This window comes from Ochotona princeps, chromosome 7 (genome assembly GCF_030435755.1).
Source record: "Ochotona princeps isolate mOchPri1 chromosome 7, mOchPri1.hap1, whole genome shotgun sequence".
In the NCBI taxonomy this organism is placed as follows: domain Eukaryota; kingdom Metazoa; phylum Chordata; class Mammalia; order Lagomorpha; family Ochotonidae; genus Ochotona; species Ochotona princeps.
Genome location: NC_080838.1, coordinates 10,545,063 through 10,569,755, shown reverse-complemented (window position 1 = coordinate 10,569,755; position 24,693 = coordinate 10,545,063). Strand labels below are relative to the sequence as shown.

At 40.6% G+C, this 24,693-nt stretch overlaps 1 protein-coding gene across 1 annotated transcript in view; it reads left to right on the top strand.

Moving 5' to 3' along the window:
* ARHGAP10 (Rho GTPase activating protein 10) overlaps nt 1-24,693 on the top strand; it is a 333,273-nt gene that overhangs the window by 268,198 nt on the left and 40,382 nt on the right. Inside the window, exon 19 of the mRNA XM_058666789.1 lies at nt 235-385. Coding sequence (XP_058522772.1) covers nt 235-385 — 151 coding nt within the window. The remainder of the gene's footprint in view (nt 1-234; nt 386-24,693) is intronic.

The window sequence follows — 24,693 nt, the reverse complement described above, 5'->3', positions numbered from 1 at the left end:
AATGACTTGGTATGGCTTTTTCTTAATTTGCATGAGAAATTTTGATTTGAAATCATAATCTAAAAACATAAATGAAAAGCTTATGACCCATTCTCCAAACGTGAAGGAATGAATGATTTTTGGCTCAGGTTGGTCTTGATTGAACTCCAAATCAGATGTTGTTTGTTGCTGGGTTGTGTAGCAGTACGCAGGTTTCTCATCATGTCAACAGTGTCCTCTCTGCTTTGGTGGCAGATTTTTCGAACCCCGCCCGATTCCACATTCCCTGAGCCCGTCTGCCTGTCAGCATCGCCCCCAAACGCTCCACCGAGGCAATCAAAGAGACAAGGCCAGAGGACAAAGAGACCCGTGGCTGTGTACAATCTTTGTCTTGAGCTGGAGGATGGTAAGATGTTAATTCTCTTTTTGTTTTTGCTTGACAGCATGTTGGGAGTATAGCATACCATATGTCCTCGGGGCAGGCCATGGCTTTTCTTGCTGTCTTAGTTTCTTCTTCCTTTTCAACAATTGTGATTTTTTTTTTTTTGAGAGTAACTGGGAGAGTGAGGCTTCGTGTCAGGGAAAAAATGCCAGTTTCAGTTTGGTGTTTGTCTTTGTTATGCATGATTCTTTTTTTATTTTTAAAAGGTAGCTCAGATTTCTTTTTTGGGAGACTTGTGTGACCTCCTGTGAGGTTACGTAACCCCGAGACAAATGGAAGGGGGACTAAAATTAAAGCAGATCTTTTATGAGCAGAGCTGATGGAGCCTAATGTTAAGTGTATCTGGATTAAAGGTACAGCTTCCAATTACACTGGGGTTTACAGTATCCGTGCCTTGCTTGCCTCATAAGCTAGAGCAGTTCATCACATGACAGTGGTGGCAAACAGACCTGTCTGCCAAGGCCAGCCAGCTGGGCAGCAGAGGGACTCTGGCAAGTGGAAGTTCTCACACCCCATCCAAGCTCCCATGTTCCAGCTAATTCTTGCCATGCGACTGCATTGTGCCAGGGTGGCCAGCTTGCCTAGTTTTCAGAAAGAGTTTGGAGACCTGGGTTTTCAACATTAATCCACACAAGGTGGATGAGGCCACTGAATGCTGAGTGGCAATCAAGACGTTCCTGGTATGAAGAGGAGATTATCCTGGCCTCAAAACCTGACTTTCCAGTGGGAAGCCTACAACTGTGACTCTTGTAGGGCTCTGTCTGCTTACTGAGACCATTTTCTCAGTTAGAAAAATTTTTTTCCTCTGCTTCCTCTTCTCATCTTGTTGGTGTTGCTTTCATTTATTTTCCCTTTGAACTACTGCAGTTATATTGCTGTGTGTTTGTGAGATGACTGCCCAAGGGACAGGGAAGAATGAAGATGGGAGATCGTGGTGCTTTGTTTGTAGGCAGCTAGGTGCTCAAGTGGCAGCCACATGTTCAAGCAGTTAGCATGTGGAGACCCATGCAAGGATTGGACAGCTGTCTTCCTTCATCTGTAGGAAGAATGCTGAGGCCGGAGACTTTCCAACATTCTTTGACTTGACCTACCTACAACGTGTGCACGTACAGTACAAGTATTAGGTTTGCCATAAACTGTGTGTCATCGAAGTCCGCTTCCCACCTCAGAATTAACTTTTAAACACTAGTTTTAACTTCGGATCCCAGTTAACTTTTAATTGTTGTTCTCACGTTCACTCTAAACAGAGCTGCTAAAAGGGAGTGAAATTGACTGGTTTGAATTGCACCTTCTCTTATATCTCACTTGTTCTCTCACAGAAGTGGTAATGAATAGTGAAATGAGCGAATGTTGGGAACTAGGAAGAGGAAAAAAAATCGAGAAAGCACAAATTAAGACCTAACATGGCTATTGTCCTTTGAGCTACATTTTATGAAGGAGAAATGAAGGGGCTGTTTTTTTTCTCACATAATCACATCTACTTTTTTGGTTTTTTTAGAAATAGAATAGTGACATGTGACAAGTTTTGTATGAGGGATTACTACTGTATGTAGATCTCGTTGACGCGTATATGGGAATCTGGTGTTGCAGGCAGCAGCTTGACATGCCGTGCCACAATGTGAGCCCTTAGGAAGTCAGTATCTTAGACCTTTACATTAATGCTTCTTGATTGTGGTCTGGAATTTTTAGTTTTTGGAAACTTTACAAATCAAGAAATCCAGTGAATTTCATCATTTTTGGTGATTGTGTTTTACCTTAGAAGACATCAAATAATAGAAATCAGTTTCAAACTGTTATTCCTGCTCCCTAGTCACCACTTCCAACTATTTGTAGCTCAGCAGTAGTGAAGCTCATGTTGTGTGAAAAGAAACACTTAGAATATGGTAAGTTTTGTGTTTTGTCACAACCATAAGTATCATAAAATCTGTATCATAAGTATCATAAAATAAAAATTGTGAAATAAGTGGAGAGGTGGTAAATATGCTTTTTTCAAAGGGAAAGGCTACTAAAAAGCTGTTCATGTTTAAGTCACTTAGATTATTGAATTTCATCCCTCAAAAATATGTACATATATAATATGTATTTCATTTATTTGAAACACAGAATCTTTCATTTACTAGTTCACTCCCCAAACGACCATGACAATCAGGGCTGGGCCAGGCTGAAACCAGAAAGCTGGAACTCCATGTGGGTTTCTCTTGCGGGTGTCGAGAGCCTAAGCACTTAGGCCATCTTCTGCTCCTTTCTCAGGAACATTAGCAGGGAGCTAGATTGGAAGTGAAACAGGTAGGACTCAATCTGTTGCTCATGTTGGATGCCCATGTTGCAGATAGTAGTTTTGCATGCTGGTGGTGTGTGTGTGTGTGTGTGTGTGTGTGTGTGTGTGTGTGTGTGTGTGAGAGAGAGAGAGAGAGAGAGATTACCAGGACTTGATTTTTTTTCTTTTTGTTGTTCAAATAGCCTCAATCACTTGTCAACAATTTTTGGAAGATTTCAGAAGTATCTACTTTGGCTATTTTTTGTTTCTGGTGTTAGTAAAGTCTTCACTATCATTATCTAGTTGGAGTGAGAATGTTAGTAAAGTCTTCACTATCATTATCTAGTTGGAGTGAGAATGTGCACTCTAAGTAGCCTTGACCATTTGTGAAAGTTTCCTGGCTTGCATTAAATTCAGTAGCAACTTTAAATGCAAACATCTGTATTCTCCTTGCCTTTTACTCATTTCAGTATAAGTTAAATTTCACTTAATAAAATCCCAGGATGAATGTTCTTTTGCTCAAGAGTTAAGGCAGCAAAGTGTCTGCCAAAACTCAAGGAACCAGATTGGATGGCTGGAGTTTTTCCTCCGCCCTGTGATTTGGTTATAAATTTGGTATTTGAGTGAAGTGGTTTGTGGTATGTTATTTTTTCTATATTAAGCAGGAAACTGTGCACTGTACCAAACAACCATTCTTGGAAAACATCCAGAATGGGTTTCAGTTCAGCATCAGGGAGATCAGTAAGGAGTCAGCGAGCCTGTTAGTTTGAGTTGCAGTAGGACAGACCTGGAAGTGGAGATCCCAGCCCGTGTGAAACAGGAACAATAGCTGCTACCTGTGGTTCTGCCTGTGCGGTGTTGAGTATCTCCCCTGCCCTCCCCCCAGTTGAAGGATGGTAAGCATGAGTACAAAGGCCTCCTGTCTTCACTTTGATCTAAGCTTGAATTGATATTGGCACATTTAGCTATCTTTGCTAAGGTTGTCATTTTAAAAAAAATTCTTCTGGAAGCCATATATATCGTTCTCTTGCAACATTTAGTAATCTCTTGGACTTCAAAGCTGAGTGGATTTGACCAAGTCACTTTTGAATCGGCAAAAAATGTGAGAATGCTAAGTGTTAAAAGATTAGCAATCAAAGGGTTGCTTTCATTTATTCTCAAGTTGTCCTGTGTTTTTATTTCCTTAGAACAAGTAATATAAAGTAACTTTACCATAGTTTTCCTGCCTGCCCCATGTTTTCGTCCTTACTGCCTGTTACATAAAGAGAGCCTGTTTATTATGATTCCTCCAAGTCCAAGGGAAGTTCTTGAGCCTGTCTGCTATGAAGGTAATTCCTGTTATTTTTCATTGAAGATGAAGATTTGGCTAGTAGGGGAGAAGTGGTTTGTCATCTGAATTTTGACTAAGCTCTCTGTTCCTCTGTTAGCTCTAATTTTAAACAACACCAGACATTTATAGGACTAGTTTTTATGTGTCTTGTTGTATAATGTGATATTTTGCGCCTGTCTTCTTTTGCACCTAACATAGCAATTTATTTATGTAGGCAACCTAAAACTATGATTTGTTGTGAACTGGAAGAGAAAATCATGCTGGATCCCACTGGCATGATTGAATATTATTGCAGAGTTGGTCTACTGTGAGCGTTCTCAGGTTGATGCTTTCAAGTTTGGATCGTGGAAGTGCTATGGGCAGCACGTTCTGTGGAACGCTTGTTTTTGTAGTGCTGCAGAGTGGTGTACACGATGGTGAGAGTACAGTGCCCTGTAAGCAAACAGTGACAACATCCACACCCTTTGAGGGAGTGGTGGGTAAACAATGCAGCTCCCTCTGTCCGAAGCAGCAACCTTGCCAACTGTGTCTGTGCCATCAGAGGAGGGCAGAGTGCGCTTGTGATAGGGGAACCCCTTCAACCTGAATCATCAGGAATCAGAACTTTGAAAAATAGCTACCCAGAATTTAAGTGTCCCACATCAATGACATTAACGTTGATGGTATAAATTAGCCACCTTAGATAAGCTGGAAGAATTTGGTTCAATTTGGAGGCATGAGCAAGAGAGCAGAAAATGATATGCATGTCACTGAGAGAGAGTTTATCCGGGTCAATTTTTAATCCTCAAGTATGAAAAATGGTTAAGCACTTGTGCAGTTTTTCTGCCTCCAGGGCTGTGGATTAAGGGGTACAATTGTGTGGATGTCTGGAGCTGTTTGAGTGGCACAGGGTACCAGGTGAGGAGGATGGTATGTATGATGTGGGCTGAGGAGAGAATGAGAGCACACATGAAGTATGAAGGAAACCACCTGATTGTAAGTGAGCAGGGCGGACAGCATTGCCTGGGGACAGGTGGGCCAGATGCGGTTCTGGTAGGCCTGGGAAAAGGCAGCCTAAGCAGTGAGTGGGCACTTAGAAGCCTGGCCCCAGGAAGATCTGTTCTCCTTCCGTGTTCAAGGGAAAATTGCTTCTGCTCCCTCAGTCTGTTTTATTCGCCACCGATTTGGGGTAATACCAGCATCTGCCAGTGAAGATGCCTGGGGAAGGTAAGAGGATTCTTGTGTTCAGCACAGTGTGTGGCACACAGTAAGGTCTCAGATGCCAGCTATGGCTGCTCAGTATCCTGAAAGCCAGGGAAAGGTGCTGTGCATTTAAAAAGGATAACAAGAACCGCTGGTTTTCAGTTGTAAGGTTTTGAAAGTAGTATTTAAGGAAACTTGATCTGACTTAATCTGCCTGTAGGAATCAGGAAGACTGTGGTAAAAGGCTGGTTAAGTAATTGAGGCTTTAGTTGATGCAATCTTGAATTAGCAGTAGGAAGGGAAAATAAAATGGGTGTTTGGGGGCGATGTTAAAGCAAATTCTTGAGCCTTCTGAATTGCCTGGAGGGGTAGATGAAGGCCAACGTCACAACAGAGGCTGCTAACCACAGTTGAAGTTCAAACCTGAGAGTGTTGTTGTGTTTATCTTTTGCTTGGGGCATGAATTTTATTTTCTAGCAGTTTTAAAATAAGTAAACCATCTTTCCATCAAAAGTGAACAAATGTCATTTTAATGCTATGGTCAGTACTTCCTGTATGTGACTTTGTAAAATAGGTTTATTAAGGTAGTATGCAATATGTTTATAAAAGTTGTTTACATCGAAAGTCAGTGGAAAGGTCATATTAGCTAGTTACTGAAATGTGTTTTTTGAAAAGGAGTGCTTTTGTAATCATGGTCAGCATAGAGTTCACGTTTCTCTTGTTTGGCCTCACAGTCATATCGCCACACATGTTCATTGATTTATCTTAAGGCAGGGAACCCACCACTACTTGAATAAAAGTTGAAGATGGCTAGCTGACATGAATAGCAGCTGTGTTGGTCTGTTATCTCAGTGCCCAAGAGAACATCCCAAGAAAGCATCTTCAGATGCTTGTGTGAGTGAGTGGTGGTTACCCTGTCCCACCCCAGTTGTCGGCAGGACAGCTAAACTGGGTGAGCAGCAAGGAGTGTTCCACTGGGGGTCTATTGTGGGCACGGATTCTTAGTGACATCCTGTAGCCATCACTCTTTTCTGTTGGACACATCTGATCCACCTGGCACAGAAGTGTATCAGCTCAGGGAATTGCGCACAAGCAGCTCTGTCTTCAGCTTGAAAGTGTTCCCTTCATTCTCATTCTTTCTCCCTCTCCATGACATTTCACGGGTATCCTCTGGATCATAACCTCTTGAGTGTGGAGGCCTCTTGCCATGTCCTCAGTAGTGTTGTGATTGCTTGACATGCAATGATTGTGTTGTGAAGTTAAATCTTCAGGCTGGGCTGGAGTCCGTGACAGCATATGTAGACAGATTATTTCTTAACTTACAGTGATGCGATCAATGGGTTGGAAAAGGCAGCCAGAAGTCCCAGGGCTGTAATTGCATTGCAGCATGCCTGTAAGTCACGCACGATGCCTCCCCTGCACAGGCGTCTCCCCAGAATGCGTTTGGAGCTCGGCCCCCCTGATGCTGGTGACAAAGCACATGGCAGCTTCTGCTAGGACTTCCTCTGCAGTCTTAACTACGCTTCTGTGTGGGACTCACTCTCCCCTTCCCCTGCCTTTTTTTCTTTCCTGGAGGAGAAAAGGGGCTTATTCAACGCCTTTCAAAAAGTACATAGCTGCTTCTATGGTGAAAATAAGTTCATGGCAGGTAACTGAAATTTACAGAGGAGAGAAAAATTTTTAAAGCCTGTCTCCCCATGGAGTGGGTTCTCCCCCCCCTCCTTCACTTCTAATAGCTTTTATTTTAATTTCTAGTTCTGAATTCAAGCAGCTGTCACTCTCTTTATAGCCCTCTTTGAAACTCCTACAGCGTAGGAGGTAGCTGGGCTGTCTAAGAAACATCCTTTCAAACCAACTGAGGTATTGTTTATCCTGAATGAAATGGGATTTTTAAGGCTGTCAGAAGTGACTGATTTGAAGCATTTTCTTTGGTAACCAAGAAGATGAGCTTTAAATCTTAAAGGAAAAATGATTATCTTGATGTGGCCAGTTCCAAGTGACTTCTCAGCAAACCCTCCCATTATGAGCAAGTGGTAAAGGTTTCCATGGAACAAGGGTGTTGTCTACAATTAATGTGATGAAGCAGACCAATGGCCAGGTCCCTGTTACTTCCGCTGTTGAGGGAAAAGAAGCAATCTAAGATTGAGCGAGCTGTAGAAGTACTCAGGTTGGTTGATCATGGATTATCTCTGAGTAACTTCTTTTTATTCTCTTAGTAGCAACCTTGCAGCCTGGCTTTTTCCAAACGCACCTATTTTCCATGGCTTTCCTATTTAGGAGTACCTGTCAACTTTGGTTGAAGGACAGTGAATCACCAAACCCATGTAAAAAATGACTGCTACTGCAGAAATTAGCTTGACATGTTGCTTTTTCTCCTTGGGTCAGAATGGAGATAGTGATTTTTTCTGTTGTGTGTCCTGTGTTTGTATGTATGCTAATGGGCTACTCTTTTTGCCTAAATTTAATAGTTAATGCAAGAACAGATATAGAATTCAGAGAGAATTGTAGTGAGCAATAAATGATGGATCATATGCCTAGTTAGAATTATTAAAGTTGGTAGGTCAGAGAACTGTTCTGTTAGTAGGCTCTCCTCCTCCATGCAGAAAACTGAATCAGTCAACCATGTACCAAAATCTCACAGAAACAAATCCAGGATGGTACCCAGGCTTCCGTACTGAGGAATCTGAGTTCATTACCATATGGTGCCAAGTGCAAGTGTTACAATCCCCTGTCCTTCCTGCCCTGGACCTAGCATACATTGTCAGTTTCCTTACACATCCCTTCAGAAGGATTCTGTTCTTTTAAAGCAAATATCCGTATTTCTTGACTATTATGTTCTCGGTTTCTCCGTTTAAAACAGTGGTTAACAGTGGTTAGCGGCTTTTTCTGCAAGCGACTCAAACCGTGGTCGGGAAACAGGAGCTGAAGAAGGAAGAGCTGAGGTGACGGTGCTTTAACCAGGGGCTGTAACATGGTGTTGCCGGCCTGGGTGCTCCAGAGGAAAGGCAGGTGCTCATTTGAATGGGAGAGGTGGGCAGGACAAAGGTGCTGTACTTCAGTGCTCCTGGCTTGCTGTGGAAGTACATTATCATGATTCATACAAACTCTACCTTGGTGAGCAGACATCTGTCCTGGGGTGCCTGTGGTGGCGGTCCCTGTGGTGTCTGATGTTTTAACGGATTGTTGCAGTTGAAGTTCAAACACAGTCAGGAATTTGATGCTGCTTGTGAAGACATCAGGTTCTGGGGTTTCTCCCCGCCTCCCTGCCCCGTTCCTCCTTGTCTCTCCTTTTTGTTTGCTCATTAACTTTTTTTTTTTTGTAATTTTAGATAATGCATTCACGGGCTTGAAAAAATCAAAACCCATGAAAGAATATAAAAGTAGAAAAACTGCATTCAATCCTGTCCACTCAGTTTTTGAACCTGCAAGCCAGATCTGTAACCATTGCTATTCGCATGGCAGTACTTGATAAAGTTTTTGGAAAATGGAATTAAAAAATACACTTACTTCAATTTAAAAGGTTTTGAAACCCACATATAGTTTTTTTAAAAAAATGGGAATTTCCACGGACTTTTAAAACATTCCTTGTATGTATAGATAAAAAAAATTTGCTTCATCAAAATAAGCCATTCATTTACTTGAGAGAGAATAAACACAGTTGAGCCAGAGTCACATCCATTGGTTTACCCCACAGTAGTCTCAGCAGCCAGGACTGGGCTGGAATTGGGGCCATAAGCCAGGAGCTCAATCCAGGTCTCCCCCAGGCTGTGCAGGGCCCCAAGCACTTGAGCTATCACCTCTTGCCTCCGAAGGTCTGTGTCACCATGAAGCTGGAATCAGGAGGAGGATGCTAACTGCCAGGCTAAACATGTCAGCTCCTTAAAACTTAATGTTTCAGTTTTATTTTCCACAGACTTTTGAAAGTATTCTCATAGACACAGCCACATAAAATGGCCGTATTTTAGGCCTAAATTTTTCTAACATCAACAATTTTTAAAAATGTAGTATATCTTTTTCTTGTTATCATTTTGTATGTCTAAAGTAGTAAATTGGGGCTGGCATTGTGAAGCATCAGTTTCAATTTCCACTTGGTTTTGGCAACTCATTTGAGCAGTGGTTGGAGCCTGGCAGCTCTGCTTCTGATCCAGTTCCCTGTTAGTGCTTCTGGGAAAGCAATAGAAGATGGCCCAAGCACCCGTGTGGGGCAGAGACCTAGATAAAGCGCCTAGCCCCCGGCTTCAGCCTGACCCGTCTCTGGCCCTTGTTTCCATTTGGGAACGAGTTAGCAGATAGATTTCTCTCTCCCTGTCCCCTCCATCTCCCTTTCCCCTCCCCCTCTCCCTTCTATAGAACTCTGCTTTTCAAAAATTACAGGAATCTTTTTTAAAAAGTGGTAAGTTATCAAGGATTTCATGTAGCTTAATGTATAGCTTCTGAAATCCTTCTACAGTTGAAATCCCAGCTGGATAGATGAGCACCGTTGTTAGGAATACTATAGAACTGCTCTCTGTATATGTCAGAACGAGTGGAATATCGGCAGTTTCATCTGTCTTTAACTTACGGTTTCTAATCTGTCATTGCAGAAATCCTTACGTTTGTATCAGCAAATATGGACATGCACCTTATTTATTCCACGTGTACTTACTTGCTCCACATGCAGTGAAGAGTCAATCCTGTGCTTTTATTTTTAGAAAATTTTAGAAAATCTTGTGTAGCTTTTCATGTCAGTACAACGTGCGATTTCCCCCTTTTCATGTTATAATGTTGTATAGTGGTCTACATAGCCTATACAACATTATAACATGCAATAGAGGAACTTGTTTTCCTATAATTAATAAATAGTCACATGACACAGGTCCCTTCCTTTTTTTACATTTTATTATTATTTTATGATACAGTTGCATAGGCTCCTGGTATTTCCTTTATAACAGCCCCAATTCCCCCCCCACCTAGTTCCCCTATATTATTACTAAAGTATAGTTCTGTATAGTTATTCATACACAGTCATATGTCCATCACTGCAGGCATGGACAATGGCAGAGAGTCCAGCATCCTATTGTCAAGATATAGTAAACAGTCTCCTTGTAAGTCCATCTTTGGAAGTAGAAATGCATACTGCATTGTATCCTCACATCTGGACATGTTAGTCTCCATTACACAGTTACTGTACATCCTCTCAAGTGAAAAGTCATATTACAAAATCAAATAGAAATTTGCAATGCCATGAAGTTAAATAACATGTTACTAGATATGACAGTCTCCATTACACAGCTACTATACATCCCCTTAAATGAAAAGCCACAAAACAAAATCAACATCAGGAAGAAGAAAGAAATTAACAACACCGTGAAGTTAAATAACATGCTACTAAATGACTAACATGTAGCTGAAAAACTGAAAATCAAGAACCTTCTTCAAAAAATGATGCTACTGTATGATCTCTGTGTCACTGAATGATTTAATCAGAAGAAAGTGTTTTGAAGAGATGAAATTAACAGAAAACATCAAAACCCATACTATATAGTTTCTGCTGATTTTTGTTGGTGAAATGTGTCTCTTCTAGACAATGAATAGATGGGTTTTATTTTTTAATTTAGTCTACTAGTCTATGATGTTTGATTGAGCTTAAGCCATTTACATTCAGGGTTAATATGTATGGGTGGTACTTTGGTCCTGTTATGTTAGGAATGGGTTGTTCATCGGTTTAGTCTTCTGCTGTCATTTTACTGGGATGTTCTTCACATTTGCCTTTGGTTTTGTTGGGTGCTATTCCTCTTCTCTGTCAAGAGAACATCTTGAAGTATCATTTGTAGGGCAGGTTTGGAAGAGGCAAATGCTTTTAACTTTTCTTTACTGTGGAACAATTTTATTTGATTTTCAAAGACAAAAGAAAGCTTTGCTGGATATGTTATCCTAGGCCGACAATTTTTTGCTTTTAGAATCTGTAATATGTCACTCCATTCTCTTCTTGCCTGTAGAGTTTCCTGTGAGAGATCTCCTGTGAGTTTAATTGGAATTCCTTTATAGGTCAACTGACTTTTTCACGTGCACATTTAAGGATCTTTTCCTTATGTTTGATTGAAGAGAGCTGTGTCATGTGTCTTGGTGAAGATCGCTTTTGATCAGGCCAGTTGGGAGTTCTTGCCCCTCTTGGATGTTGTTTCCCAATTCTTTCTCCAGATTAGGGAAATTTTCCTTTATTATTTCATTAAATATATTTGTAAAACCAGTTTCTCTTTCTGCACCTTCTGGGACTCCCATAACTCTTATATTTGGCCTCTTAATAGTGTCTTTCAATTCTTGAATACTTGTTTTGGCCTGATCCAGCTCTGCTTCCAGCTTTTTGTTTGCTTCCCACTGATGACCGAAAATATCTTCAATTCTGAGATTCTTTTTTTCTGCTTGCTTCATTCTATGTTGGAGACTCTCCACTGTACTTTTAATTTGCTCTACTGTGTTCTTAATTTCTGATATATCAGCCTTGATTTGCTTTATTGCTTCCTTAAGTTCTTTGAACTCTTGTATGTGCTTCTCTTTGTTAATCAGAAGCTTTAAAATGAGTTTTCTGAATTCTGTGTCCCCCGTTTTCTCGATGTCTTCCTCAGTGAACTCTGAGGTTGGCATAGGGTTTTGTTCCTTTGGAGGGGAGTCTTCAGTAATATTCAGTGTGCCTTTGTCTGTTTTTTCTTGCTCTTGGTCATTGTACTTCTGGTTAGCAGAATCTTCTCCTTGGGGCAGGTTTCTAAGCTGTGTCACCCACAGGTCTACAATGCGATTTTACTTATTGCAGTTGGTACACAACTCTTTGCTTGCAGCCACTTGTGCCACAACCTCCAGCAAGTTCCAGGTCTGGGTTCTTATGTTAGATGTCCACCATGGTCTCTGTAGCCCTAGCTCCTGGCTCACCACTTTCCTTCAACCTCCTGTGCTACAGTGCTTAGGTTTCAATGTTGTATGTACAAACTTTCTCCCACTTGTGGTTGGAGTAGGTCCCAGGATTAGGGAGACACCAGGTGTCCTATAGCTAGGTTTGCTGGCACTGACCTTGCAGGAACCTGTTGGACATTAGGTCTGGGTGCCACACGGACCTATTTTGACCCGTATGATGCCACAGTCGGCATTATTTTCCTGTGGGACCAGTGTGATCCATGGAACTCAGTGAGTTCTCATGAGCTCAGCACATGTGCAGTTCACTGTTGTCCCCTGTAGTCCTAAAGCTATTGCCACAGTGTACAAAATGGCACCTGACGTACCACTACTAGAGTTCTTGATCTGTTGGCTGTCAGGTCTGAGAGCTACCCAAATCTGTCTTGGGTGGAACCTGTAGAATGCCACGTTGATGTAGTTTGCTGAGTCAGAAATGAGTTTACTCCCAGCTCAGCGTATGCTCAGTCCTTTCCTTTGCCTCCTTACACAAAATGGCACCCAGTTCGGCTCTAAGGGGCTGACTGGGCTGTGAAATCCACCCTATTCTCGCACTACCTGTCTGCTATCTGCTGCTCTGTCTCTGCTCCTGATCAATTCAAATGGACCAGCAGGACAGGCAGTTCTTTGTCTGGGTTCACCTCCCAAGCTCCCAGTGAAAATTCCTTCCCACCTGGTTGCTGGTGGAGTTCAGATGGCTGTTAGCTGAATGTTGCTGGAGTATCAGTCACTGCAACACCACACCGTTGTGTCTGCTGCTTTCCTGTGTCAGTCTCCAGGTACCTGTCTGCTGCTATTCTGTCCTTTCCTATTCCCTGGAATGTGTCCTCTCTGCTTCATCCTGAGTAAATTTTTTTCCATCTGTTTAAACATGTCTTTACCCTATTCCACCATCTTGGTTCTCCTCGGGTCCTTTCCTAACCACACACAAGCTTCTAGCCTTCCTACAGTGGGAAAATGTTTGTATAGAAAATTATATGCGTGGTATGCTTTCAAATGAAGAATGAATTGACATAATTTTACTTTTAAAACAAACACAGGCTAAATAAATGTACTGCATAGGATGAAACCTGGGCAAAGTAAAAGAAGATGGTATGCATTTGGTGAAAACTGTGCTGCTTTTGCATTTCCTTGGGCTAACAACTTGCAGCATGATCTTCCGTCCAGATGCTGGGAGGCAGTAGTGAGCTGCAGCCCCCTGAAGTGCTAGTGCTGTTGCTGTAGTGCAGCTGACTGTGTGCAGCATTTTCATGTTCTCGAAGCCCATGTGCTCTTAGCTGTGGACATTTAAGCTGAAGACCCACAGATCCATTCTGCTTCTCACTTCCCATGTGATGTTCATTCAATTCCATGAGATTTTCAGTGTTTTGTTGTAAAATAGGCTCTGTGTTAAGATGATTTTGTCCAACACTAGACTAATGTAGTTATGCTAAGTCGGCTTAAGGTAGGCAGGCCAATCTAGGCTACTAACTAGGTTAGCTGTGTTAAATAAACTTTTAATTTAATAGTACTTTGTGCTTATCATGGGTCTATTGAGAAAACAACCTCATAAGTTGAGGAGTGTGTATAATTAGTTGTGACAAAGCAGTCATCCTTAGGGGATAATAATTATTTCCTTTAAGGGATTGTATGTCATGTATCTCCTTTCTTTTTGTATAGTGAATTTCTGCACATACATATACACACATGATTAAAGGACACATATCACACGCATACATTATCTGTAATTTTCTAAAGCTTCAGCTTAACATTGAAGTCACCTATGCTTGTAAGTTACGTATCTTGAGACATTCGGAATGAAAAACAGCCGTAGAAAGAAAGGAGTCCTTCAGGACTACTGAACGGCAGAAAATGATGAACTATTCATGTTTAGTCTTCTGCTGCTAAATTTAATGTATCTTTCAATTTTTACTTCTGATGGTTTCTGAGTCCAACTGTCCTGGAATTTTGATCACTATTAGTGGAAATTCTTAAGTGGCAAAGAATTTTATTGAATGGTAGACATGTTTGTGGTTAACTTTGGATGTAGACTAACCTGGCTCTAAATCCCTGATCTCCTCTTGATGACTTTTATGGTCTCAGCAAATCCCTTGCTAAGCCTCACGAATTTAGGCAATAAAACTTTGACATGGATTTTGCCAAGATCAGCGGAGTTAATGGATGTGAACTGCTCAGTCTATATGTAGTAAATATTCAGGAATGTGAACTTAGATTTCTTCTTTGAGGATCTATTGTATGAGATAAGAAGGCTTTGAATATATTTTCTTGCTTGGTTTGCATTCTGTGAAAATGTAAGTAAGTCTTGCATTTCAGTGTGATACTTAGGATAATTGGTTGATTGCCAGTGTCTTATGGAAGCAGTAATAACCGCAAACATGCTTGCAGTAGCAGGTAAATCTCTCGGAGGCTACCTGCTTTCCCTGTCTCAGTGGGGCCGGAGTCTGCGTTCTGAGCACGGCACTCTTAATTTCCTGAACTGTCGAACTGGCAGACTTCCCCAGAAGTTTATGGAAGACGGTTTGATTCAGTAACTGATAACATTTTGGTTCTTAAGGATGACAGTGCAGATTTTTTTTCCTTATGTTACAACAGAAATCCCTGTGTCTAAATAATGCCTGAGACTGTGATAATGATATAAAAATGTCCTTTGCTTTACAGAGTAAAGCCATTTACTTTGACTTCTGTTGACATTGCCACTGAGCTGGTTTGACTTGTTTCCTAATTGCATTGCTACTGACTTCTGTGGCCCTTAGCAGGTAGTCTTGTGATCCTTGTGTTTTAACCTAATGCGTATTGACTGCTACTCTTTCTGAAGGGTCTGTGTTTTTGTCATGTGATTGATTATCACCCAGCTGGTTCTGTCATCTTCTTTTTACCATGCCTGTTTGGCATAGTCTGACTTTCTGATTGTTTTTTTTTTTAAGGCAACCATTATGCTTTTTTTTTGTCTTTGCACAGTAAAAAAATGAAGCCTACTTGATCATTCATGCCTTAAGGTGACATTTTAATTTGTGACTCAGGAGTTCCCTTTGCTCTTAGTTTGTAAATCTCTGTGCAGTTTTGTTTTGGGGCTTTGAGAATGGATGGTGGGAGGCTATGTTCTTGATTCCAGAAGGAGAATTTGCATGACTTTGTCCTACATAGCTCTTGATTGCCGTTAGTCTGTGTGTTCCCTTCTTGGTTTGTGTGAGTTCATGGTGGTAAAAGAGGTGAGAGGACCCAGGATATCTTGTCCCCCACCCCCCACGATGGAGTGACTGGAGCTTCGGTGTGATTGAGAACACGAGTAGGTGGGCTTTCAGGAACTTCTCTGTCCCTTTAGTGAGTATCAGCTTTGTCAGAATACTGCCACCAGCTCAGAAACACAATTGTTTTCTTTCCTTAGTCAACTGTTGGGAAGGGTAATTCTGTAATTCCCCTCCTGTTGTGCTCCAGGGTAAAATTGAACTGATCAGAGAATCGCTACTATTTTCTAATAAGAATCATTCACCAGCTTCTACCCTTTGGCCAGTAAAGAGCTTACTTTGAATGATAAGGTTGGTTTGCTTTTGGAAAAAAGGTACTCATTCTATTCATAATTTTAGCAGTTTAATTCCGAAATCAAACTTGGAGTTTATAGTTGTATCTTAGTTTTTTTCTTTTTTTTCTTTTTTTTAAAAATTATTTATTATTTAACTTCATTAATTACATTGTATTATGTGACACAGTTACATAGATACTTGGGTTCTCCCCACCCCTCCCCATACCCTCCCACCATGGTGGATTCCTCCACCTTGTTGCATAACCACAGCTCAAGTTCAGTTGAGATTCCCCCATTACAAGCGTATACCAAACATAGAGTCCAGCATCTTATTGTCCAGTCAAGTTCAACGGTTTTTTTCAATAAAACTGCACAGGTGTGTATGTGTACGTTTGTGTTTGTACAAGTATTTATTCCAAACAAGCTAAACTAATGTATGAGATGCTAAGAGGTAGTACTGTAGTTCTCCAGCATAGGTTTTGAGGAGAGGATGCATATAGCTATGCCTTAAACTCTGAAAAATGTCTCAATTTTGTCTTCTTCAGACTATTCCTTTCTAGAGATCTTACCTGTTTGATTGTACCATCATCAATTGTGTTTCATCAGGAAATGTCTCTCCCTCAGTTAGTTGGTTGTTTTGGGTTCAAGATGACTGTGGAAGGATATAAGAGGAGTGCCAGGTTTTCTTTGGCTATTGGGAGGAGAGGTCATTGAGTTTTGGATTGAACTATGCCTTTTTTAGGTGTGCTGGTTAGAGCAAGCTTACAGAGTTCTTGCTGTGTGCCTTCTGTTCCATTTGTATGTTGTAGCTTGTAGTTAGAGAAGATCATAGAATTCCATGACATTCTGGTCCAGGGAAACATCCGGATATGTTGTGGGGGGAAGAAGTCTGTTTTTCTTGTACAGCCAACAAGTGGGCTGTTTGGAAGAGGTTGGTCTTGGGTGACAGATGGGTAGGGCAGGTCGTTCTGTGTTGTTTGAGTGTGGCCTTTTCTTTTCCTCATCCTCTGTGTTTGGCATCTAGCTGCCTCTCTTTCTGAAACTCAGTAATTGTAGGAATGTTCATGGTAGGAAGGGTGCAGAAATAAAATACTAGGCAAAATATTGAATCCTGTTTTTGGAGTAATTGTGACTGTAAGCTGTTCTGGACATCAGATTCCTTCACCAAGCTGGAGGTCTTGAGCAGCTGGATATCAAGCAAATGGGGCTACTTCAAAAAAATCCCATGAGAAACAGAATTGAAAGAAAGATTTATTTTGATGTAAAAAGTTCTGTAATCCATGCAAAGGAGGGATCTTCCCAAAGTCCATGACAGATACATATTGTGGGGAAAACAACAAAAATAACTCTGCATGGATTCCAAAGCTATTTTACACTGGAGTAAACTTAACTTTTAGTTTCAGTTTCAAGACTCAAAGTTTCTAAATTACCTTGTGCTTTTAAGACTTCGGGAAAAAGGATTAGGATTATGGGCAACTGGAGCGTCCTTGGTTGATATTCCTAAAAGCAGAATTTCATACTGGATGGGATGCTTTGTGGCCTGCTATGAAACTTTTTGATGTCTATTTTCTTGGGAGGGAAGTAGTGAACTTCTGATTGCTATTCTCTATGTTTAGGAAACAGGAGTGCTTAGTGCCCCCAACTCTGCTCATGTACTCCATCACTGATCAAAGGGTGGTGGCCATTTCCTTTAATATCTGTCACTCTTAAAATTGAGCTGTTGCTTCCATTGCATCTATTGTGTTGGCTAGAACTCACCAGCTCCTGGACAGATTGCATATTTTTATATGAATGTCAGTCACTTCTACATGTGGTGTTCAACTTTGTTTTTCAATTTACTTTTAGCTACCTGGGGGACGGAAAACATAGTTTTTGACTACTTATTATGGCACTAGGAACTCTTTTAAAAGATTATTTTATTTAAATAGAGAGAGAAGATAGAAAGATCTTTCCTTTCACTGGTTCACTACCCAACAGCTGGGAATCATGTCAGGTTGAAGAGCAGGACCAGGAACTCAATCCAGGTCTCCCACATGGATGGCAAGAATAGATCTACCTGAGCCAACACCTGCTACCTTCCAGGGTACTCATTAGCAGAAAACTGGAATAGGGATCAGAGTGGGAATCCAACCCAGGCTCTCTGATATTTAATGTGAGTGTCCTAAGTGGCATCTTAACTGCTCTATGAAGCACCTGCTTCAAGGTACTGTTTGTTTATTTTTTAATATGAGAAACTATAGCCATTCCTACTTAATCAGAGCCAAAATTATGTCAGAATACCAATGAATGCACTTGGTAGCTTTGTTCCTGTTACAGAGCACTGGTCTCCTTTTTAGGGCTCTAAATGCCCTGGGTAACATTAATAAGAAAGGCCGCTGTGGTTAGGAGATTTTATTGCAGTAATCATATCTACCACATGGTGGAAAGTAGGGCATGACTGTATCCTGCTCTGTTCAAAGGTCACTTTTTAAAAGATTCTTTATTTTATGACACAGTTTAATAGGCACTGGGGTCTCCTCTTTTCCTCCCCAAGTTCCCTCCCCTCCTCAAGTTCTCTCCCCTCCCCATTCTTCTCCCCTCTAGTCTTGCAGTAGGCAGGTGACTTTCATGTACCCTCACAAGTCCATCTTACTGCCACTGAAGTGTCTCCCAACAATGTAGGAGATTGTCTGCCATGTCTCTGTGAGTCCATCCTTGTACTGCTTGCATGGAGACATACTTCTCTATTTCTACCTATGGACATATTTATTTCTGCTATGCTTCCATTATGCCCCCCTTTGGATACAGTTCACCATAAGTTGGAAGAAAAAAGATAGTGGATCTTCATCCCCATGGTGTTATTGAACTTGTAACAAAGGTATCAGTGTAACACTAGGGTGGTGCAAAAAAGTGTCCAGCATCTTACTGTAGAAATAAATGCTGGTGTGTGACCTGCATAGTTCTAATGGGAGTACAGTAAGGACTTGATCATCACTACAGTGATAAAAGGGACATTGATCATCTCAGGTGATCACAAACGATTGGTCTCTCATGAATTTATTAATAGGTTACATCACAAGATCTTGTTACGTGTGTTACAAACAGCTGGGAAGTACAGTAAGGTAAGATTCACGGGGACAATTTTTAGATTTGACATCCTATTACCTTACAAAACATGATATCTGACCTTTTGGGATTGGCTCATTTCCCTTAGCGTAGTGGTCTTCAGTTGGGCTCATTTGGCCGCAAACAAATGTATATAATTTTTTTTTAAGATCTGAGTAGTATTCCATAGAGTAGATGGAACCATAGTTGTTTTTATCCAGTCCTTTGTTAACGGGCGTTATGGTTGCTTCTGTGTTTTTGTGGTTATTGATTGTGCTGCTATAACATAGGGGTACATATTGCTTTCTCATGTGACAGGTCTTTTAGATATATTCCTGGAAGCAGTATTTTTGGGTCATATGGTAAGTGGATTTCCAGTTGCCTGAGTATTCTACATACTGATTTCCATAGTGGTTGCACCAGCCTGCAATCCCACCAGCAGTGGGGTAGTGTTGCCTTTTCCCCGCATCTTCACCAGCAAGTATTGTTGATGGTTTTCTGTATAGGGGCAATTCTTACTGGAACTAAATGGTATCTCAGTGATGTTTTTATTTGAATTTCCCTATTGCCAGGGAGCTTGAGCATTTTTTCATATGCCTCTTAGCCATTTTGATTTCTTCCTTTGGAAAGGGTCCATTTCCCCTGCCGATTTCTTAATTGGTTTGTTTGTTTTGTTGTTATGGTTGTTCTGGAGTTCTTTGTATATTCTGGAAATTAGCCCCTTGTCTCCTGTGTAGTGTGCAGAAATTTTCTCCCATTCTGTTACTTTTTTACTTTGCTGATTGTCTCCTTTGCTGTGCCGAAGCTTCTTAGTTTGATGTAGTGCCATTTGTTTATTTTGCCATTGACTTCCTTTGCTTTTGATGATTGTTTCCTAGGAAGTCAGTGCCTACACCTATATCTTGCAGAGAATTTCCAACTTTTTCTTCCAAAAGTTTTATGGTTTCTGGGCTTAGGATTAGATCTGTTATCCATTTAGATTTTATCTTTCTGTATGGTGAAAGGTGTAGATATTGTTTGTTATTTCTGCAGGCTATTAACCAGTTGTCCCAACATCATTTATTGAAGAGACTTGCCTTTTTCCTTGGACTGTTTTCTGTTTTCTTGTCGAAGATTATGTGGCTTTACATGTGTGGGTTCCCTTCTGGTGTTTGTTTTACTCCATTTGTCTTCCTCTCTGTTCCTGTGCCAATACCAGGCTGTTTTGATTATTACTGCCCTGTAGTATGTCCGAAAGTCTGGGATTGTGATCCCTCCCACTAGGTTCTTATTCTTCAGGACGTTTCTGGTTATTTGTGTTTTTTGTGTTTTAAAATGAACCTTTGTATCACTTTTTCCAGCTCTATGAAGAATGTTCTTGGTATTTTGATTGGAATCATGTTGAATGTATATATTACTTTTGGTAATATGGCAAAGCTCACATTTTAAACGTACTTATATAAGTTAGTAAAACGGGGTTGTTGGGGTGGGTTGGGAATCCCTATACCTACATCACGGAAAATAATGATAGCAGTTTAAAAATACCAAAAGAAAACATTAGAACACACAGCTCTTCCCTTAGTGCAACATTCCTCATTGCCTCTGGGTGGAGCCTCTTTGCATGAACTCGCTCCCTGAACTGTTGGTCTTTCTGTCACTGGGACTTCTTGCCTGGGATGTTTTTCCTCCAGGATATTGATTTTCTCTCTTCCCTACCTCTCGAGATCTCGTCAGATTTGGAAATGTGCCTAAATTCTTGATGCTTTCAGCCTCTATTGGAACAACGTCACTATGACAAATAAATCTGTTGGTCTAAGAAGTTGAGCCACTCTAAGCAGGAAAGAAGGTTGTGGGATGGGTAACCCTATGTTAAAAAAGCAAAAACAAAACCAAATTGACATGTAAAATTTTGTGTATGTAAGGAGTCCCATTTGCTGTTTGATCCAAAATGTTACGTAGTGTTTAAATCAAGGAGGGCATATTTTTCTCCTCAACTATGTGTTACTCCTATGTGGTAAAAATATTCAATATCCTGTCTCTGGCTGTTCTGAAATATACTGTGCGTTATCCTTATCTGTAAGTGCTCTGCCGTGCAGAGCAGCAGAGCTTACTGCCTGTGTCTCACTGAGCAGCCTTTCTGAAAGAGAAGATGTGGGACAACAGGACCATGATTGCAGGCTCTGGGGAGGGGACCTGAGGTGTGTGATAGCTAAAGGGGTTTTACTTGTCCCCTGCTGCTGAGAAGATTCCTAAGATTGGTTAAAGCCATCTTTAAAGCAAAATGTTATTCAGTCTTGGAATTTCTCGTTTTTAGGGTGAGGTTTTTTTTTTTTTTTTTTAAGATTTATTCATTTTATTACAGCCAGATATACACAGAGGAGGAGAGACAGAGAGGAAGATCTTCCGTCCGATGTTTCACTCCCCAAGTGAGCCGCAACGGCCGATGCGCGCCGATCCGAAGCCGGGAACCAGGAACCTCTTCCGGGTCTCCCACGCGGGTGCAGTGTCCCAATGCATTGAGCCGTCCTCAACTGCTTTCCCAGGCCACAAGCAGGGAGCTGGATGGGAAGTGGAGCTGCCGGGATTAGAACCGGCGCCCATATGGGATCCCGGGGCTTTCAAGGTGAGGACTTTAGCCGCTAGGCCACGGCACCGGGCCCTAGGGTGAGTTTTAATATGTCAAATTGCGTTTTCTCTTTGCCACAGTGATCTTGCAGATTTTTTTAATGCTAGAAACTTCTATATACCAAAACATGAATAATTTAAGTAATAGGTAAAGATACTAGTTTTCACTCCATGACGAACATAACTTGTGTGTAGTAATTACAGTTTAGGGCAATTAATGAATACGCTAAAATAAAGATCAAGTGTATTTTAGTAAGTTTTGATTACATTGAGATTTCACATTGGAATTTCACTTGAATATTTAAGCACTTGTGATAACTAATGGCTTTCCTGGACTATCAGTATTCAGGAAAATTGCTTCAATTTGGTGTGAAAATATTCTGAACGTTGCTTGTTTCCCAATATTTTAAAGTTTCACGGTTCTCCTTTGTTTTTTGCTGTCACTGTTTTGATATGACATTATCATTGAATTTTAAATATTTCTGTTTTCCATTAGGATTTCCTTTGCAACCCTACTTATCAATACACGGAAATCATAAAACAGATTCTTTGAGTCATTAAATAGAAATTCTGCAGTTTAGGTCTGAGAACAGAATTTGCATAATATTCACGTTTTGGAATTACTAAATAAAGATTATTATTTATTTCCAAGTTAGAATTACAGAAAGGAGACAGAATGGGAGAGAGGGAGAAAGATATATATATATATATATTCATATATATATATATATTCATATATATATATATATATATATATATATATAAAGAGAGAGAGAGATAAAAACAGATCTTTTATCTGCTGATTGACTCCCCAATTGGCCACAATGGCCAGGTCTGACCCAGGCCAAGACTGGGAGCCAAGACTTCATTTGGGTCTCCCACATGGACACTAGGGCGATCTGCTGCTGCTGTCCTGGGACATTGGCAGGGAGCAGGATGCCAAGTGGAGTGGCCTGTTGTGAACCAGTGCGCATATGGGATCTTGACACTGCGACTTTACCCACTACTCCATAATGTGGTTTCATGCTTTGGGAGATTTTGCACATTCTGTAGCTTTTTTTTTTTTTTTTTTCTTTAAGAAACGTATGTTGTTAGAGTAGGCATTTAGCCTGATTGTTAACTTGACTTAAGGTGGCTGGTCCCATATTATGGTATTGGGGTTTGATTCCTGGCTTTGGCTCTTTGATGGAGCTTCCTGCTAATGCAGGCCCTGAGGCTGGTTCAGGAGTTGGGGTTCCTGGTACCCAATGACTCAGCCATAGCCATTGTGGGTTTTTGGATGGGTGAAGGAGTTGGTGGTTGTTTGTGGTGTCTACTCTTGCCCTTTACCACTCCCCCCTCTGCTGAAACCAAATAAATACTTAAAAAAAATGTCTTTGGTAAGAATATATATCCCCTTATTTATGATGCATTGTGTGTGTATGTATAAAACAGTGCGTTTTGTGTGCTTGATCACAGATATCTCTATTTTTTGTTGTTATTGTTGTCGGCGTGGTGTCCGTGTCAGTGTCTGAGAGGAATATGGTGAAATCCTTAACTGTAATTGTTACTTTTGCTTTTTTTTCCTTGCGGTTCTGTCATTTGCTGCTTGATCTCATTAGGTGCTGCCCTGCTCCCTGGTTTATCTCCTCCTTCTGTCAGTATTAAATGACCCTCATGTATTTCAGTATGATAATTAGTTACCTTTGTTTTGCTTCATAATTTACATTTGTTTTATTTTTCAACTTCTTTGTCTTTTGTAGCTAACATATTACTGGATTTAAAAGTATTTCTAGCAAGTCATTGTCTTAATTGGTAAATGTAATCCATTTTATAATGTAATTGCCATCATGTTAGAACTTCTGCCTTCTTGTATTATTCATTTAGGGAGTTTTATACTTTTTCCATTTTCTCCTGCTGCCTCTTTAGAAAAAACTGACCTTCTTTTGTTCCCAATAATACGTTTTGTGTTATTTGTTCCTAAAATGTTTTCTTTTATTTCAAGTGTTAGAATCTGTCTTATCTGTTGGGTTCTAAAATTTAATTGTATTTTCCCCTTCAAACCTCAGTAAGAGAACTGCTAAACTCACAACTTCTCTGGCCCCCTCCCCTATCCTTCTATTGTTATTTTCTAGAATTTTGATTCTGGATTATTTTGGTTAGTTTTTCCCCCACTTTGTCCTAGATTTTCTTTGTCAACAATAGACAAACTGAGGTAGTTGAGTTTGCTGTTTCTGCTTTCATTAGCATACTTGAGAATTGTAACTAAGAGTATATAATGTCACTCTAGTTCTTTGGATGGCAGACCTTTGAGGGTTTTCTGTCTGAAGATGTTTTTGTTATTTCCTCACATTTGAATGTTAGTTTGAATATACTGCTCTTTACTATTTTTTTTTAATTACTTCAGTTTATTCTGTACTTAATGTTGCTATTCAGGAGTCTGTAAGTCTGGGTCATATTCCTTTTTAAATGATCTGTTTTATCTGGATTTTTTGGTATTATATGTCTATATTTTCTTTGTATTGGTTCAAATGCATATTTGTATAAATACACATATGTATATATCCATGTGCATACTTATATACATATATGTATTATTTTTAAAAGATTTACTTTATTTGAAAGGCAGAGTTACAGGGGGAGAATAGAGAAATAGATTTACAGCCAGTGCTTCACTCTGTAATGGTTGTTATGGCTGGAGCTGAGCTGGTCTCATGCCAGGAGCTTCTTCTGGGTCTTCCACGTAGGTGCAGGGACCCAAGAACCTAGTCCATCCTCTGCTGCTTTTCCAGGTACATTGAAAGAGAGCTGGATTGGAAGTAGAACAATTTAGACTTGAACCAGCACCCATATGGGCTACTGGCACCATGCTGCTGGCCCCACAAATGTATTATTTTAAAGGTGGATAGAGCGAGAGGTCTCTTCTACTGATTCATCAAATTTCAGAACAGCTGGAGCTGGGTAGGGGTCAAACCTGGGAGCTGGGATTGCAGTCCAGATCTCCTACATGGGTGATACAACCAAGGTACCTAAGGTGTCATTGCTACTTCCCAGTGTTTTCATTAGTGGGAAGCCAGAGTCAGGATCCAGATCTGGTGTTGAACCTAGGCAGTCTGGTATGGGCATGGATGCCCTAACTGATGTAATCATAATGTGTAAATGTGCATGCCTGCATTTAATACTCTCAGAGTTAGCCATAATGTATCTCAGGTACAGGATATTTTTTATTCCCTTCTGGCATTCTTAAGTCCTGTAGACCAGTCTTTAAAGTTGTTTTCATTTGACCAAGTGGGTCACTCTTTCCAGTGCCTCTGGTAAGTTGGAAAAGTGGTCATCGGTTTTTGGCCTCTGCTTACCGTGCTGAGCTTTGAGGCCCTGTGCACATGGGCAGC